Raw genomic sequence first — 18,772 nt, 5'->3', positions numbered from 1 at the left:
AAGTTATAGATAAATTCCAGATTATGAGGTAAAGAGCTGAAGGCTGTGTAAGCTGGGGTGTTTAGGGGTGCCTTCATGAAATCATGGGACTTCACGGGGCCCTTGGAGGGTAGATGGCTTTTTGGGAGGTAAAGGAAGAAACTGGAAAGCATGGCATGGACAAAAGTAGAAACGAGGGAGGTGTGTCCTTTAAATGGTTTTGTTCCTCAGGGCTGGGTCCTGGCCTCTCTGTTCTCATTATACAGGTTTCCTGGGCAGTCTCACCCAAGCTTAAATTCGTGCTAAAATTTAACTTCTGAGCTGCAGGCATTTATCTCCAACTGCCTACTCAGCACCCCGTTATAGATATGTCGTTGACACCTCAGACTCATCACATCCAAAACAAGTGTTTCTTCCTTCCCACGTCTCCTTCGGCTTTCCCTGGCCAGATAGATGGCGCCACCAGTTGTTGAGCCAGAAACCAGGAGTTATTCTTTGTTCCTTCCTCTACTGTCTACCCTTTCTCTCTCCCACATCTGATCACAGAATCCTGCAGAGTTTGTCTTCTAGATAACACCTAAATGACCACCTGTTCTCTCCTCCTCCACTGCTTCCAGACTTCTGTCGTCTGTCACCAGGACTGGATTAGTTTCACAGTTGGTCTGTCTGCCTCCAGCTGTCCTCTTTCGGTCCCTTCTTCACGCAGCAGTTAAAGCGATCTTCCCAACACAAACCCGATCTTATCCTAGCGCAACTTTGGCCTCTGATTGCCGTTAGATTTCTCTTGAGTTCAAACTCTTTTACCCAGCTTCTAAGGCCTTTTATTATCTGACTCCTGCTATTCTACTCACTGTCGTGCACTCTGCCCTCCAGCTGTACTGAATTAATTTCAGCACCCTGTATAGCTTTTACCTGGAAGGCTCCACACATACCCATCCTTCTACCAGGATCCTCACCCTCCTTGGTCCCCAGTCTTTTCTAAATCATCCCTGAGATCTGGATTTAAACTGTACTTCCTCAGGGGCATCTTCCTTGACCCCTAGGCCAGGTAAGTCTCCTTTCTGCCTCTCTTATCCCCACTTCTTTGCTAATACTCTTACGATAAAACTGATCACATTTTATTATAATTACTTGTTGATCTGTCTTCCCTGCTGGACTGTGAGCTCCATGAAGGCAGAGACCAGCCATTGTCATATCCTCAGTACTTAAAAACAGTGCCTGACAAAGGATTTGAACAGATGCTGAAACAAGGAGATAAATGGATGGCAAATAAACACATGCGAAGATATTCAGCAGTATTAGTTGTTAAGGAAATGCAAATAAAAATCACAGAATGGCTAAATTAAAAAGATTTACCTCGCCAAGCGTTGGCGAGGATGTAGAGTAACTGGAGCTCTCACATGCTGCTGGTGCAGCTGTACAATGGTGCACCCACTTTTGAAAACTGTTTGGCAGTTCCTTAAAAAGTTAGATATACACCTACCATACAACCCAGCCATTTCATTCCTAGTATTTATCCGAGAGAAATGAAAACATGTGTCTACACAAAGGCTTGTGAATGAATGTTTATTACAGCTTTATTTGTAATAGCCCCAAATTGGAAACAATTCAAATGTCCATCGAATAGTTAACAGATAAACAAATTGTGGTATGTTGATGTGGTAGAATACTACATTGCAACAACATGGATGAAAAAAGAATTATAGTGAAGAAAAACCAAGACCGTAAGAGTATGTAGTATTTGATTCTATTTATATAAAATTCTAGAAGAAGCATATAATTTTTTAGTGACAGAAAACAGTTCAGTGGTTGCCTCGCATTGGACGGGAGGATGGAAGGAGGGATGGATTACAAAGGAATACGAGGAAACTTTTGGGGGTAATAGATATGTTTATTATTTTCAGTGCCATGGTGGTTTCATGGGTTTATATATAAGTCAGCTGATCAAATTCAGCATTTTAAATACATGCATTTTATTGTATGTCAATTATACTTTAATAAAGCCATCCCCACCCCCCACCTCCCCCCCTGAAAAACCTGCAGCCCATAAGAGGCCCTCAGAATTCATTTGTGGAAAGGAAAAGAGGCTACCACTGGTGATGTGGAAATGTTTCTAGAGGAGTGAAAGATCGAGGGGGTCAGATTGTGCTGGGCCTTGAAGGTCAGGCAGAAGAATTTGAATGTTGTCCAGGGAAGCAATTTTGGAGTTTTATGATCACAGCCATGATATAGTGAAAACAGTGTTTTACGAAAATCCTTTTGGCAGCAGCATGCAGGACAAAGGGATTGGAAAGGCAATCAAAAAGACCAGTCAAGGGCTTCCCTGGTGGCGCAGTGGTTGGGAGTCCGCCTGCCGATGTAGGGGACACGGGTTCGTGCCCCGGTCCGGGAAGATCCCACATGCCGCGGAGCGGCTGGGCCCGTGAGCCATGGCCGCTGGGCCTGCGCGTCCGGAGCCTGTGCTCCGCAACGGGAGAGGCCACAGCAGTGAGAGGCCCGCGTACCGGAAAAAAAAAAAAAAAAAAAGACCAGTCAAAAGATGTTGACATGGGCTTCCCTGGTGGCGCAGTGGTTGGGGGTCCGCCTGCCGATGCAGGGGGCGCGGGTTCGTGCCCCGGTCCGGGAGGATCCCGTGTGCCGCGGAGCAGCTGGGCCCGTGAGCCATGGCCACTGGGCCTGCGCGTCCGGAGCCTGTGCTCTGCAACGGGAGGGGCCGCGGCGGTGGGAGGCCTGCGTACCACCAAAAAAAAAAAAAAAAAAAAAAGTTGACATGATCTGTGCATGGGATGATGATAAAGGCCTGGCCTAGAGTGATGGCCTTGGCTTGGAAAGGAAGGGACAATAGGAAAGATAATCTGAAGATAGAATTGTCAAGACTTGACTTAATACAGAAGAAGGAATAAGTTCTTTGCTGAACATCTACTATGGATTAGACATGGATGTAAGCAATTTCACAGTTATTCCTGTTTTTTTGGAGAAGACTGATAGTTATCTCTAAAATGTAAAGAATGAAGGAGAGCTTTGTTTGCCTTGAAAATAATCCTAGGAGGACTGTTAGGTCCTTAAGGAAAGACTTTTTCAGATACACTTCAGCTTCTAGTCTGATACAGCAGTGACTGAATTTAGCACTTGAGTACTTTCAGTACTTCAGTTCTCCTTTTTCTTCTGTTTTATCGATGGTACAGACTGGAGGCCAGGATCCTCAACTGCTGTCCACGTAATCTTCCTGAAACTGAGCTAAACTACCTTTCCTTGACTTTCCCTTAGGAACGGATTTTTTCAACCTGAAAATATTAATTTACTATACTCAGCCCTTGAGGTCCTTGCTAACCGACTGAAGCCAGGAGAGCCTGACCAAGCTTTGGAGGAGCTGCTTAGGTGGGTCAGACCACATATCCCTGAGTGTTGTCCCAAGAAACTCCTAGGAATAAGATTGGCAAGATTTCTTGGAGATAACTTGGTATTTTCAGTGACTTTTCCTCATTTATGTGAGCTTTCTCATGTGTGTATTCAGATATATCCTGAAGCATTAGAAACTGTTGAATTAATCAAACTAAATCTTTATGCACCCTTCATCCTGTAAAGTTCGCCTTTTCAGGTAATGTTGATGAAAGCACTGGCCATCTGTAGTCAGCTCTTGATTATCCAGGGACCTACTCTGTCTCCTAGTAGGGTTGGGTAATTAGGTAGTAGTTAGTTACCACTGATTACCTGTCCATTTCCCTCATCTTGGAAGAAAAGGAGCCTAGGCCGAGGGCACAGGAGGTGAGAAGGAGCTCTAAGGGGCACAGCTTCCAGCCTCTACCCCAGCTTCAACCAGAGCACCTTGGTCTTTCCCTTACCTCCCCTGATAGCCTAGGCCATCACTGGGTCCACAGTCAATGCTTGTCATTCCTGCCTATAGAGCCTTATTTCATTTTCAATACAGTACTTTTAAATTTGTTTGAATTCCCTTCCACCAATCAATCAGGAGTTGACTCTAGTTTTATTTCACCTACAGTTTTGGATTAATTGTGACTCACATCTGCCATTACTTCAGAGCATTGAAAGCTAGCCATTTATGGTACATTTATTAGAAGCTCTGCTTTCTCTGCCTTATCATTTCCTTTCACTTTGTCCCTATGAACCCGGAATTTAAACATTATTCTCAGTGTGTTGCATAATGCCTTAAAGAGCAAGTAATTTATTCTACACTGAGAATAATGTAGTCAGCATGGCCTATGCTAGCATTTGGGTATCTTGGCATACATGACCTCTTCAAGGCCAGCATTCCATCCGCTGAGCTCTGGCCTCCATGCCCTAACTTTCTTTATACAAAGTTATAGTCTCTGTAAGGTCTTGAAAGAAGGTTCTACTAAAGCCCCTGCAAATGAGGAGGATTCTGATTAGACCATCAAGCATTTAAGCAGACTTGGATAACTCATGGATTTAGACACATCTGTAATACTTGTGGTGTTGTTTTTTATTTTTTTTCTTGTCTCCTTACAGCCAGAGCTTCCATTACTTGCAGAATTTCCATCTCAGCATTCCCAGTTTCCAGTGTGCTCTTTATCTCATCAGACTTTTGATGGTCATTTTGGAGAAATCTACAGCTCCTACTCAGAACAAAGGAAAAATTGGTGATGGGCCATATCCTCTTTTTTCTTTCACGAATAGACTTGTAAACTTAGGGCTTCCTAGGACCTTGTAAATTTTATAAGCAAATCTGTCCATAACTCTGGATGTGCTCTCTTGCTATACCAAGAAGGGCATTTTTCCAGAAGGAGCTATGTCTGATCTCTGCTGACATTGACTGGACTGAGTGTGGTTAGTTCAGTTGGCTAGATTTTGTTTGGCTTTTGTTTATGTCCTTCTTTTTTTTTTTTTTCCCCTTAAGTATCTGAGACATTTGACTGAAAGACATAAACCGTGAAGTTAATAAAATGGGAGAGAGAGGAGAAATCAGAATTAAGTGTAAAGAAAGGTTTGGCCCCATCCCTGATCTTTTTCTTTCTTTCTTTCCTTCTTTTATTTTTTTAAAATTTTTATTTATTTATTTTTGGCTGCGTCGGGTCTTAGTTGTGGCACGCAGGATCTTTCGTTGCAGCGCACGGGCTTCTCTCTAGTTGTGGCGCGAGGGCTTTTCTCTAGTTGTGGTGTGCGGGCTTAGTTGCCCCGTGGCATGTGGGATCTTAGTTCCCCGACCAGGGATCGAACCGGCGTCCTCTGCATTGCAAGACAGATTCTTAATCGCTGGACCACCAGGGAAGTCCCCCTGATCTTTTTCTTTAACTATCTTTTGACATAGCTCTTGGAATGCATCTCACTGATACAACTTAATTGGCAGCACAGACAGAAAGCAAGGAGAACATGCAAAACAAACCTTTATTATTCCCTGTTGTTTAAAAGGGGAGGGTTTGGTATGAATCTAGGAAGCAGCCACTGCTTGTTGGCCTGCCAAGGAGGAGCTGAGATGGACTTCCCACTGTCCAGCAGCATTCCTTTTCTCTGTGTGTCTGTGTGGTTCACGTTTGTGTCAAGACAGGGTAAGAGGGTGCGACATGTTGAGTCTTAGAGAAATGGGTTTATTTCTGGTAGAAGAACCAGTAGAGCAGGAATTCATGACAGCTTTTTTTCAAATTGTCTGTTAGCCCAGGAACGTCATAGTAAATATAAAGGAATAATCCCTTTGGTCAGTAATCATCCCCAAAAGCCTGCAAAACAAGAGTGAAGTTCATTTTCCATGAATGAGATATCTTTGCCTTGTTTCTCCAACAGCTTCCCTGGCCAGACAGTTCCTTTTCCGGGTGTGGCCGAGTGGGGAGAAAGAGAAGAGCGGCATTCCTAATGACCAGCTCCAGGCTTTGCTTAGGTGAGAGGCTCAGTTTCTGTCCACAAGCCAAATAGCCTTCCATTTTGCCACTGTTCAGATCCCTTGTCTGGTCAAAAACTGAGAAATTACCTTGGTTAGGGGTAACTTGGAAGCAGTGAAGTAGGTTTGAAATTAACATAATTTGAAATATGTGGATTGTCAGACCTTCTTGTTCTGTTTTATACTGTCAGCTAGTTCTTTATTAAATCAAATCATAGAGGAAGTGGGGGAGTCTGCTGTTGTATCCTGCCTTGTTAACCAGTGAGTCAGATATTTATTATTGCCTACCATATCCAAGACACAGCCATCACTTTCAAGGTGTCTAACTGTATTTCCAACTGAGACATCATTTCCTTTACCTCCTGACAAGTATTTGGAATCCTTATTAAAAATAAGTATTGGGAGTTCCCTGGCGGTCCAGTGGTTAAGACTTGGCGCTTTCACTGCTATGGCCCCAGGTTCAGTCCCTGGTTGGGGAACTAAGATCCCACAAGCCACGTGGTGCAGCCAAAAAATAAAAATAAATAAAGTAAAATAAATGCTAATAGTTGTTTTAAAGCTTAGTACCTGGTAATGTCTCAAGAAAGAAATCTTGATTTAGGAATTCTGTAACATGCATTCATACTCCTATGGCTGTCAATGCAGCATCTACCTGGAGCACACAGACAGTGTTCTGAAGGCCATAGAGGAGATCGCTGGTGTTGGTGTCCCGGAGCTGATCAGCTCTCCTAAAGAGGCATCTTCCTCCACATTCCCTACACTGACCAGGTAAGGGAGTACTCTCCTCTTGTTCTCTCCCTAAGTTAGAATCACACTGTCTAATGTATGCAGTTTCCAAATAACTACCTTACTCTTCATCTAGTTCTGATACAGAGGGTAGGTACAATCATTCATTCAACACACACAGTGTCTACTGTGCATTCTCTCCAAGCAGCTCTTAGCCAGCCCATGTGAAAGGACCTTACTGAGGAATGAATTTTCAGTAGTTACAGTCTTCAGCGGCATTGGATATTTAATCACCAGACTTCTATCAGTGCTTTCATCCTTTAAATGTGAAATTACTTTTCCAGTATTTTAGCCATCTTTAGAAGGATACAGTGATTGTTGTATCTAACCATATATGTCTCACTTAATGGGTTTTGTGTCTCATAATATCAGTGGTTATCTGACACTCGTATGGTCTTCACAGTTTATAACACACTCTTACATCGTTTATCTCACTTGATCCTTTTGATGAATCTGTGAGGTAGGTATCATTACCCCTGTTTCACTGATGAGAAAAATGAGTGTTAGGGGGCTTGCTCAGTTGATACAGGCAATAAAGTAAATATGGAACTAGGAACTTAAACTCAGATCTTCTCACCACTGCTTTCCTGCTCTTTACCACTACACTCACCCTTCATGAACTTAATCCTCTGATTTCACAGGCCATCTTCTCGGCTCATTTCTAAATCCTTCCCACTCTCACGTCCTCTTAGGGTGGACCCTAGTGAAAGGACATTCAGAGAGGTGGGGAGGGAAATAACTTTTGGTTCCCTGGCTTCTTCCCAGGACTTTGTTTCTGAGCAGTGCATCATTGTGTGGGCATCATCCTTTTCTCTTCTAGGCACACGTTTGTCATTTTCTTCCATGTGATGATGGCTGAACTAGAGAAGACAGTGAAAGGTCTTCAGGCTGGAACAGCAGCAGACTCGGAGCAGGTAAGTCAGATATTCCCACCCCAAGAAGTAGACTCTGGATTACTTGGAAGCTGCTGATTCTTCTACTCCTTGGGTCCAGAATTTTCTCCTAAGCTATTTCCTTCGAGTTACTAAGATCCAGGATTTTTTTTTCAAAGAGCTTCTGGTTTAATTTCCTTTCCCTCTGGTTGGAAGTGAGGATTGGGCTCTGTTTTCCCTGGCTACTTCCCAGGGGACTTGGGACTCCATAGACCTAGTCTGGAAAAAAATATCTTTGGTTGCAGCCTCATATACCGGGCTGCAACTTGTGATCTGGCATGAGGTGAGCAAGCCTGTTTGAGATGCTGTGGTAGCCTGGGCCTTGGTAGCCTGCTAACCAGAACCGAGCTAGCCTGCTGGGAGATAGGGCTTGCCTAGGGAATCAGAGAAGCCACAGGGAGCTGATGGCCTAGAGTTATGTTGCAGAGGCTTTTTCCTACTTGGAAATTATTGAAGAGAGGTCCTCTTATTAGAAAGTCTCTATAAGATACCCTAATGTTACCACATACATGCAGGCCTCAGAACCATCTTGTGGGTGCACTGGTTGCCACATCTCTGTAGGAGGATAATTGGCTTAAATCTCTGTATAACTGTGTAGTTCAAGAACCATATATTAGTAGGAGTACAGTAAGAGAAGTATTTGGCTGTGATTCAGAGGTGTGTGTATATTTGGCTGCCTCTAGATTCATGAAGAGAAGCTCCTCTACTGGAACATGGCTGTTCGAGACTTCAGTATCCTCATCAACCTGATAAAGGTGAGCATGGAAGCTCCTTATCTCATCTCACTGGCTAATTGCAGGAACCACCAAGGGGCCTGGCTTCCAAACTGGACTCTCCCCAGCCTCCCTTGGGGATCTGCTTCCCACATCTTCTTCCCTATGCCCCACCCACCCTGGATAACCCCTTCCCCTCTTCCTGAGCAGTGTCTTTTCCTTCTCTGCCTTCCTCCTTCCCATCTGTGCCACAGCACTTACTATTTAATGGGTCCTCCTCCGTGTCATCGCCACCACCACCCCGCCGTGGGTCTGAGCACATTCCCCACTGTGTCCCTCTTCCCACCTGAGTGCCTTCTTTATCCCTCACACATACTCTGTGCTCTCCCCCACTCCATGATTTTGCTCAGACTGTTCCTCCAGCTTAGAATGTTGCTCTCTCTCCTTTCTGCCTCATCTACTCTTTCTTCAGGCTTCAGATCAAGGTTTGGGGCCTCTGCAATGCCATCTTCTTAACATTCCCAGTTGGAATCAATTCCTTGTTCCTCTCAGCTCCCCTCTTCCTTTTCTTGAACTTCAGTTACAGGGATTCCTTCGTTCTGCTTTGTAATTGACTTGTTGACATATTGGCCTGCCTTCTTCATTTTAGACGTCTCTGCAACACTCAGAGCTGTGCTTTGCATGGTGGGGAGGAGGCTGGGGTGCTCAGAGGAGCAGGCGTCAGCTTTGGTTTCTTGTCCTTCATCTCTACAGGTGTTTGACAGCCGTCCTGTTCTGCATGTATGTTTGAAGGTGAGCCCGGCCCTCTTTAGTGTTTATCCTTCCTGTGAGTTAACTGAGTGGAATTGCTTAATACCTTGCCCAAAAGCCAGTCTCCAGAATCTGTGCTATCAGGTAGTCTAGAAAAGACCATGGATATGTTTTCCCATACTAGTTGGATGACAAGAGAAACCAATTTTACTATGAGTTTGAAAACTTAGTCTTAGAAATAGGATTAGTGGCTTCAGGAGCAGTAGTCACTCCCTGCCATTCCTTCCCAGGCAATAGAAAGGAAGGAGGAGTGGGTGACTGCTCTTTTTAAAGCCCATGTATGGCCTTATCAATGTGGGAGCTGGTGTTCTGGTATCTGCTGAACTCCTCTGCCGGGGGATATCCCAGATTAGCCATAGATTTGATGGTAAACCCATCAAATCTTTGATAGCTTAAGAGCTAAAGAACACTATAGGGAGAATGCTTCTAGGCCCACTCTTGACAGTTCCTTCTTGTGGATGGTGCCCCATTCTCATTACCTCCTGGCTTCTCTCTTCCTCTTTACTCACTCCACCCTGGTGCCATTATGGGAGATGGGTGAGAAGGGGGAGTCATTTACCTGATTGGTAAATTGGGCAAGTGGTCATGTGCTTTCTCAGCTCTACGCAGTTCTTTCCTCTTGAGAGTAAGGTGTCCTCAGGGAGCTGGGGTTCCCCTCTGTTCCTCTGTGCCCTCATTCTCAAGCTGAGCAACACCCCTGTGCATTGACTGTGTCTGGGGTAGGTAAGTCTGCCTAATTCTGGGGCTTAGTTAGCAGGCCCATTTAGCTTTTGCATTAAGCTACATTCTCCAAATTAACCTTTTGGACCCTTTCCAATTTATTTTTTATATATAAAAATAAGAAAATAAACCCCCTGGTCTGGGAAATGTTATGCTGCCTGAGGCAGGGGCCTTTCAGGTAAAAGACCTCAGCTAGAGGTCATCACCAGTGTGTCTCTTCTCTTCTTCAGTACGGGCGTCTCTTTGTGGAAGCATTTCTGAAGCAGTGTATGCCTCTCCTAGACTTCAGTTTTAGAAAACATCGGGTAAGAACTGAGAACAGAGAGCAAAAATATGCCCTGTACAGTTGTTCAGAAGATATGTCCACGGCGATTCCTGGGCTGGCATGGGGGTGGTCCCCTTGCCCAGGTTCTGGGCCACAGATCTGCTTAGGTACTTCTGGTCACTTCACCTATCCCCAGAGATGCCCATGTAGGACTGAATGTTCCATAGTACGTCCGCCTTCCTACTTCTCCTACAGACTTGAGGATGGTTGTTCTTTTTAGCTTGATTTTATTGTGCTACTGCAGTCCCAGGACCTCACATATTAGTGTGTCATTTGCTTATTCCTGTGTGCTTCTCTAAGTCTGGTCTTGGGAATTTAAAAACAAAACAAACGAACGAAAAAAACCTCATTTGTGTCTTAAACTCTTGTTATAACGGAGTCTTGAGAGTTTTTTACCCAAGTGGGATCCAAGACTAGAGTAGTGAAATAAGAATAGAAACAGGGGCTCCCCGGCAGTCCAGTGGTGAAGACTTCACGCTTCCACTGTAGGGGGTGCGGGTTCCATCCCTGGTCGGGGAACTAAGGTCCCGCGTGCCCCACAGTGCAGCCAAAAATTTTAATTTAAAAATAAAAAGAACAGAAACAGAGATGATTACTTCTTACACATACTTAGCAAGTTGAACTTTGCAAAACACTCTCACAATATTTGGTTGGTCCCTCATAACTCAGAAAGATAAAGGGGAGGATAGCCAGTGATCACTCCTCCTCCTATTTGAGGGCCAAATTAAGATAATTGTCTAGCATAATCTTGAGAAATTGTGAATCACTATGTTGTACACCTGAAACATATTGTAAATCAACTATACCTCAATTTTAAAAAAAGAAGAGATGATTATCCATATACAGCTGGAACCCGCAGGCTTGATCCTCTTTGGAACCCTTGGTTGCAAGAATATCTTGCATATAAAATGAAATGAGAACGTTTCATATGGCACTTACGAATGTTGTTGGTTATAGGAAGATGTTCTGAGTTTACTGGAAACCTTCCAGTTGAATACAAGGCTGCTTCATCACCTGTGTGGGCATTCCAAGGTAAGATGGAAAGCAGGTCACACCACCAACCCACCTGTTGGTTTAATCTGTGGTTCTGATTTTGGAGATCCGTGGGCTCCAGTGCCTTCTTCCTTTTTTACCCCTCTTGAGCCTTTATTTCTGGGACTATGTCTGTCCAAAGGCAGTTTATTCAGAGTGGTCAAATCCTCAGTTGCTGGCAGAGATTGGGTAATCATCTAGAGGGGAATTTCTGCATCTGAAATTTGACTCAAACTCCATAGCCCTGTTTCCTCCAGGAGCGCTTCTTTGGTGAGAGAATGTTGGTGAATGTGTAACTGCTACAAAGTACTCTGGGCAGGAGGAATATTATGTAAGTGATGACTCTGCTGGAGACAAGAGGTAGTTCTAAAAGCAGCTGTTTTTAGAGCTTTTCAGCTGTACTATTTACTTGTCAAGGAACACATCTGTCTCTTGTGAGAACATTTTAGCATTAAAGGACTTTTCCACTTGAAGCCTGGAGTTGAGCCAGTCATTTTTTGTGTGAAGGAACACAGAACCATGGAGTGCTGCAGTCACTGGCAAGCCCAGTTCCTGTTGTTCATTTCCTCCCCTGGTTCTAACTTTTTAAGGTGCTGAACAGTGGAATTTTATAAGGACTCCCTCAGCTAAACAGGGATACTCTCTATTGTTTAATATCAGTAGAATATACATTCAAGAATATTTTACGTAAATTCATTGATAATTGATCAATAAGAGGTTATGAAGAGGAACCGTGAAGTGTTGGTGGTATGTCTTCTAGGCTCTTTTAGCTTGAAGGACAGCTGCCATTCTCTTCGGAATACTCTGCCGGACTACTGCTCTTTGATGGAACATGTCTGGCCTGTACTGGCAGGGCATATGGTCTTGTTCAGTGTTCAAGTTGTCAGGAATTCAAAAGTTTCTGTATAGGAAATGTGAAAGCATGATGATAAACCCAGATGAGTTGGATGCATTTGTTTCCATTCAGATTCACCAGGACACGAAACTCACCAAGCATGTGCCTTTGCTCAAAAAGACCCTGGAGCTGTTAGTTTGCAGAGTGAAAGCCATGCTCATCCTCAACAATTGCCGAGAGGCTTTTTGGCTGGGCAATCTCAAAAACCGGGACTTGCAGGTAAGCCTGGGAGCCCGCCAGTAGTAATCTCCTACTTCCTTTCTTTGTGAGAGCATTGGAAAGTATCTAAGGAAGGTCAACTAAGCCCCACTCTCTCAATACTCAAAACTGCTTTTCTCAAATCTGTGACTGTTTAGCTCTTAACGTTAGGGTACATTGCCTTTGGGCCCTGGGTGCAGGTTGCACTCCTCATCCCAGGCAGCGAAGGCACCAAAACATACCATTGATATCAACAAGGCCTCAGACATAGAGGAACAGATCAGGAAAACCTCCTTCCATAGCTAGAGGGATACCTTTAAGCCCTAATGTGGGTAGATTTAGAATATTTTTGTATATAAAACTTTGTTTAGTTATTTTGGGTTTTTTCCCCTAAAACCAGTCTGTCTTGTTCCTGAAATTATTCTCTGGCTAGTTTTAACAAATGAGCATTTCTTAGTTCTTTCAATTGTCTGACTGACTGGCTGAAATCTTGTTTTGCTTATACTACTACTTTGGAGTTATAGCATTTTTCAAATACAGTGCAAGCCCTCCTCGTTCATGCTTACAACATCTGAGTCTTAAAATCTTATATACGACAAAAAAAAAAAAAAAAAAATCTGGGCTTCCCTGGTGGCACAGTGGTTGAGAGTCTGCCTGCCAATGCAGGGGACACGGGTTCGTGCCCCGGTCCAGGCGGATCCCACATGCCGTGGAGCCATGGCCGCTGAGCCTGCACGTCCAGAGCCTGTGCTCCGCAGCGGGAGAGACCACAACAGTGAGAGGCCCGCGTACCGCAAAAAAAAAAAGAAAAGAAAAGAAAAAATCTTATGTATGAAAAGAATAGCTCCCCAGAGAATTAGCTTCCTTTCTTCACTTCAATCTCTTGCTTCCATGAGAAAATTGAAGCTCAGCAAAGTTAAGTAAACTTATCATTCAGCCATAAGTGAGTGGAGCAAGGGTTTGAGTCCAAACAGTCCTGATCCAGATTTGATGTTCTTAAACCATTTTAGTGTACCATCCTTTAGCCTCTACATGGCCATTTGTGATTGGTGTGTTGGTGTTCATGCTCACATACCTTAAGGTATTTGGGAAACTTTAGAACCATATTCAGCATTACCTGAAAGAGTCACCAATACAGTCTGGTCTTGTAAAACTAGTATGATATTAGAATACAAAGATGAACCTTTAAAACTACATATTGTATCAGAGCCACAAGCATCTTAGAAATCTTGGGTTGATTATCACTTCTCTAGATGCTGGATCACAGGTTGGTGTCCGTGTTTGACCATATTTGAATGACTGAATATCTTTCTTTGCTTTGTCTATAAACTAAGCCTTTCTCCCCCTTGAGACCCCATATGTGATCATTTATAACCCACTGTTTGTCCTGGCCCATTCACATTCAGGGTGAAGAGATTATATCCCAGAATTCCCAGGAGAGCACAGCAGATGAGAGTGAGGATGATACGGCATCCCAGGTCTCCAAGAGCAAAGGAACAGAGGTATATCTGTAAAAGGCACCAGAGTGGCATTGATGGTAGAGAGTGCAGAATTTTCCCTGCTTGATTTTATAATCAGATACTTCTATGCCCATCTCCATTCCCTCCAAAAAAGCTTCTGTGCTGATGTGAATTCTGTGGGGGCCAGAAAAAAACCCACACGATATTATAATCACTCAATATTTTAATCACAACTTGAGTATCTGGAGTTGTTTGTAGCATATGTTATAGAGTTGAAAGTTCCCTTCCATTATAGCCTCCTGAATTCATATCTGAAACCATTTTAGAGGGGAGATAAGAAGAGGTCAAAGTGTTCTCTAAGTGTTGAGAAGAATGAGTTAAACCATTTAAACATGTTGTTTGAATATCTAAAATAGAAATGTGAAAGCTAAAGCACAGAATCAAAAGCTGCTACCACTGAGGACTAAAGTAAGAGTAGGAGTCCTTATGCTCTTTGGGCTACTACCAATGCTTTTGAGACTTTAAAGAAAGCTAAAGAAAAATGTATATATTTATTAAAGTTTGTTACAATTCAGGTGGGTTATAGATACAGAGAAGCTGAGATTTAAGAACCCCTGCTGTGGATACAGTTTGTAATGCAATTTGAGGCTGATGCGTAAGGACTATTTAGTATGAAAAATTCTTTTATTACATGGTCCTCTGTTTTATTTGTATAGAATATCTCCACCTTGTTCTGATAAAAAAGTTTTATGGCTTTCTTTTTTTCCCTATAAATTTATTTATTTATTTATTTTTGGCTGCGTTGGGTCTTCGTTGCTGCATGCGGGCTTTCGCTAGTTGCGGCGAGCGGGGCCTACTCTTCGTTGTGGTGCACGGGCTTCTCATTGCGGTGGCTTCTGTTTGTTGCAGAGCACGGGCTTCAGTAGTTGTGGCGCACGGGCTTCAGTAGTTGTGGCACGCGGGCTTAGTTGCTCCGCGGCATGTGGGATCTTCCCAGACTAGGGCTCGAACCCGTCTCCCCTGCATTGGCAGGTGGATTCTTAACCACTGCGCCACCAGGGAAGTCCCCATAAAATAGTTTTGAGGCAGACAGTATCCTATTAGTTTGGTGCTTTGTCATAAGCAAGCCTCCCAGATTAGATTTTACAAACCAGAGAGAATTTTACTCTGGATTCCTGGATTTTGAATTTAACAAACATTTCATTCTATATTGAATGCCCATTTTGTTCCTATGTCACACACATGCAGTGGAGCTGGAGGGCCGTGGCTTATTTACAAATCATGCATATTTGGTTGGGTTGCAGAATGGCATAAGTCAGTATCAAAATGGCTCCCTCCATCTTGGCTTAGAGGCCATGATACAAGAATGGGGGAGCCTCTGATTCATTCTCAAAAGAATGGTTTAAAACCTATCACTGTTTTTAACAACGATACAATACAGTCATATATGCTGTGGGAGCAGTGTTGCAAGTCATGGCGTCGCCCGGATGACCTAAAATACTTAATTATCCTTTGCCTCTTAGGACGGTGAAGAAGATGAAGCAAGTGATGGAGAAAAGGAGCAAGAGAGTGATGATGACTCTGATTAGACCACAGAATGATACTCCCTCCCCATCTCTGCCAGCTACTTACCATTTTGTGTTCAGGGTTTCAAATCTGCTGTCTGCCTTTCTAACAGGAAGCATCCTATTTTGTCCTTAAAGAAGGGGCTTTATTGAATCAACTTAATTGTGGATTTCACAGGTTGTCTACTAACATCAAAGACCGTGGCTCAGAATTCGAATGTAGTGTTACTTACCAATTTAGGCAAACATGGCAGTGCTGTGCTAGCCTCCTGAATTCAGGGCAGTGCTGTGACTCTGAGCTTCAGGAGCTAGTTTTGAAACTCTGGATTTATTCTAGAATTTAGGCTTGTACCAGTCTTACAAATAAATTCTGTTTTAAGTTCTGCCTCAGCTACCTAATTCCTATTTTCGAATTTCCTTCATAGATGGAACTGAATTGTGCAGAGAAATAATGGAGACTGGTACAACACATCAGTTCTACCAATTACAATCATATGTTCCCTATTACAAGGACCCTATTATTTGAGATGAGAAGATATTTTGTGATCTTTTTTGGAGGAGTGACGAATTTCTTTTAATGCCCAAAGAAAGTCGAATGTTTGGCTGCTTTTTAAATTTTTGGTGGTCATGTAGATATGATAAAGGAGAAAAAGGCAGCATCAAATTCATGTTAACTTTGCATATATAATTTTTATTTTATTTCCACATTATTCTGAGTTATACCTATAATCTAGTTAGAACAATGCTACAAAATTACTTATAGTTTATTAAAAATAGAACATTAGGAGTACATTTCAGCTAAAATGGAGAACTCTCATGTCTTCTGCCAGAAAGCCCAGTTTCAGTGCTGCTACCAAGTTCTTTTTTGCCAGGCTGTAAATATTAATTAATATTTGTTATATTTGTACCCACTTTTGTACTCTCTGGTAGTATTAGGGTGTGGCTGGTTAGGTTTTTTTGTTCGTTTTATGGTGGGGGAGGTTATTTGTTTTTGTTTTTTTAAATTAATCGTTGACCCACATACAGATTTTTGACCCCTTCATCCTCATGTACATAGAAATCCATAATCTCCTTCCTTGACACTCTTTGTTTCCCCAACTCATTGTGGTCTTCAGTGTTGAAAAGAGTTCACAGTAGGCTCATTGGTTTATATGGTTTGTTTAATGGTTCTTTATTACATGTACATGTCAATGCTAGTTTGACTCTAAATGGTTGTTCAGCTTTACAATAGAAATGTTCTCCCTTGCTCTGTCACTGGCCTAGTTTTGGACAGGAAGAGAGGAGGGAGGCTCCTGAATTGTCACCGTTTGACTAAAAAGCAAGATGGCTGGGGCAAACACAGTTTCCTTTACACAGAAAGGTCTATGTAAGCTTCAGGCACATAGCAAAAGGCGTGGTGTGAGGAATGGGGATCAGATGGGGACACTTTACTTGGAGTGTTGCAAGGCAAAGGTGCACTTATTGTATGTCGCATACAGCAAGAGGATGGAGCACAGCATCTATTTGCACATGGTCACTGTCATCTGAATCTGAGGCTTCCTTAAGTCCAGTGGGCCCCTGGTGCTCCCGGCTGATGATTTTGCAAACGGCTGACTTGTCTGAAACTCTGAAGGTCCCAGTCCACTTTGGCGGCTGAGCCGTGGTGACCCTGCCAAAGACAGAATCCACTCCATTGAGGCAGACAGGCTGAAGCTTCCTGACCAGCCCTTTCTTGTTGTTCATGGTTCGGAGCTCTGACGTGTGGCAGGGCAACTTGGGACTCACCCCAGGCTCCAGGAATGGACTGTCTAGAACTAGAGAGACCTCTTGAAAGCACAGCTGCACTTCAAGATTAGAAGGGGTGTGGGGGAAACAGGGGGAAGCCCTAAAGGGGTGCTTGGAAGGTGTAGGTGTTGTATGCTGCAGCCATTGGAAGCCCTCATCCGGTGGGGTCCATGGTGACCAGAGCTGGTATCCTGCCATTGACAGTCCTAGAGGAGAGGAATCAGAACATGGAATTTTCCTAGCATGCTTTTGGCAAGGGCATGGCTGTTTAAATTCACATTTCTGTCTCATTATTGACTTTAACTTACTCTGTAGTTCTCATGAAAAGATTCCAATAGATGTTAGGATATTAGTAATTCTATAAAGGGCAGTAGAGGATAGTGACAAGTATTGAATCTGGCAACTGCTATGTGTACTTTATTAAACCTTATCACAAGCCTCTGAAGGTAGGTTTGTACCCATTTTACAGATGAGGAAATAGATGTGTCCAAAATGGAGTGTCCCTGTTCAGCATTAGGATCTGTGCTGTGTTGATAACTGCTGAAGTCAGAATCTATGCCTCTCAGGTGGCAGAAGCTGCTGGCATTTCATGATGAGACATTATTTGTGGATGGATGCTCAGAAAGGTGTGTCTTGCCAAATATTTGTGACTCTAAATCCCATGTATTTATACCGTTGGTTCTCAAAGTATGATTCTTTTTTTTTCTTTCATAATTGAGATTTTATTGGTTGTTTTGAGGATCAGTACACAGACATTTCAACTTGTACACAATTCTCAACATACGTACCAAAAACCTAAAAAATCATGTAGTTGTGATTCTTTTCTGAACAGTTATTCCAGTGACTTTCCAGCTTAAAATTTGGGGGCAAATTTTCCTTCACAGGATATCAAGTACCAATATCTTCAAATATTGATATGCTGTTACATCGTAAGTCCCACTAATTCACAGTTTAATAATCACATACACTACATACTCAAATTGTCAGTCGTTCACAGCACATTAACAGTTACTAGAAGAACTGGACTACCACAACCAAAGATGTTACAGAGTGCACAAAATTCTGCCCAGGAGAGCCAAGATCAAGGGGTGAGTGGTTTGCTTTAGGAAACAATTCTACCAAAAACAACGTGGGAAGAGGAGTAATTTAAAGTGTTTAAGACATTAAATGCACAACTGACTCCATACTGCCATTTAGTATGCTTTGTATTATAGGATATAAAAGCTACACCCAAGAGAATCAAAGCCTCCCATATTCAATATCCCACTATTTTCTGGTTGTACCAAAAAATAAACAACCAGCAAATGATTTCACCTCTTAAAAAAAAGCATTTACACTTAAAAAATGGGATGAGGTGGGATTCCTTCCTTTTTAAAAATGTTTCTAGAGCTACTAAAAAACTTGCATTTACAAAATAGTTGATAGAAATATTCCTCTGGATTGTACAAGAAGGGAAACAGGGACCACTGATAGGACCAGGTGTGTGATATTAATCAGACTTGGCTTCTTTCTCTCCTGCTTCATCAGAAGCTGGGCTCTCCTCATTTTTAGTTTCTCCATTTTCTGCAGGTAACTCTTTAGTCTCTTGGTTGGCCACTTCAGTCTGTTTTCCCTTTGCTCCCCTTTTCCCTTTTGTTTGCACTTTTTTTGTCGGAAGATTTATCCTTTCCTGCCGCCTTTTTTGGCTTCGTGGCGGCGGGGCCCGTGCCGAGAGCCTTCGCGAAGCTGGGCTGCCTGGCCTG

At 43.0% G+C, this 18,772-nt stretch overlaps 2 protein-coding genes across 12 annotated transcripts in view; one reads left to right on the top strand and one right to left on the bottom strand.

The window, feature by feature from the left end:
• Positions 1 to 15,656, top strand: part of FANCD2 (FA complementation group D2) — a 56,600-nt gene extending 40,944 nt beyond the window's left edge. For 10 of the 11 annotated variants that reach the window (XM_027093878.1, XM_027093879.1, XM_027093877.1 and 7 more), the window contains 12 exons: positions 3,247 to 3,357; positions 4,468 to 4,598; positions 5,737 to 5,830; positions 6,476 to 6,598; positions 7,437 to 7,530; positions 8,232 to 8,303; positions 9,015 to 9,053; positions 10,022 to 10,096; positions 11,074 to 11,148; positions 12,116 to 12,262; positions 13,648 to 13,743; positions 15,225 to 15,656. In XM_027093878.1, coding sequence (XP_026949679.1) covers positions 3,247 to 3,357; positions 4,468 to 4,598; positions 5,737 to 5,830; positions 6,476 to 6,598; positions 7,437 to 7,530; positions 8,232 to 8,303; positions 9,015 to 9,053; positions 10,022 to 10,096; positions 11,074 to 11,148; positions 12,116 to 12,262; positions 13,648 to 13,743; positions 15,225 to 15,290 — 1,123 coding nt within the window. In that variant the 3' untranslated portion in view covers positions 15,291 to 15,656. The remainder of the gene's footprint in view (positions 1 to 3,246; positions 3,358 to 4,467; positions 4,599 to 5,736; positions 5,831 to 6,475; positions 6,599 to 7,436; positions 7,531 to 8,231; positions 8,304 to 9,014; positions 9,054 to 10,021; positions 10,097 to 11,073; positions 11,149 to 12,115; positions 12,263 to 13,647; positions 13,744 to 15,224) is intronic. The other variant, XM_027093881.1, reaches the window with a different exon arrangement.
• Positions 15,657 to 16,341: 685 nt separating this feature from the next.
• FANCD2OS (FANCD2 opposite strand) lies at positions 16,342 to 17,994 on the bottom strand. The gene is given in 2 exon segments (XM_027093887.1): positions 16,342 to 16,801; positions 16,803 to 17,994. Coding segments are annotated over 2 exon segments (627 nt in total). The 5' UTR covers positions 17,322 to 17,994; the 3' UTR covers positions 16,342 to 16,693.
• Between the last annotated feature and the right edge of the window lie 778 nt (positions 17,995 to 18,772).

This window comes from Aethalodelphis obliquidens, unplaced genomic scaffold (genome assembly GCF_003676395.1).
Source record: "Aethalodelphis obliquidens isolate GAN/ISIS:26980383/991018 unplaced genomic scaffold, ASM367639v1 scaffold86, whole genome shotgun sequence".
Classification (NCBI taxonomy): domain Eukaryota; kingdom Metazoa; phylum Chordata; class Mammalia; order Artiodactyla; family Delphinidae; genus Aethalodelphis; species Aethalodelphis obliquidens.
Note: the sequence above shows the minus strand (reverse complement) of the source record. Positions and strands in the feature narration are given on the sequence as shown.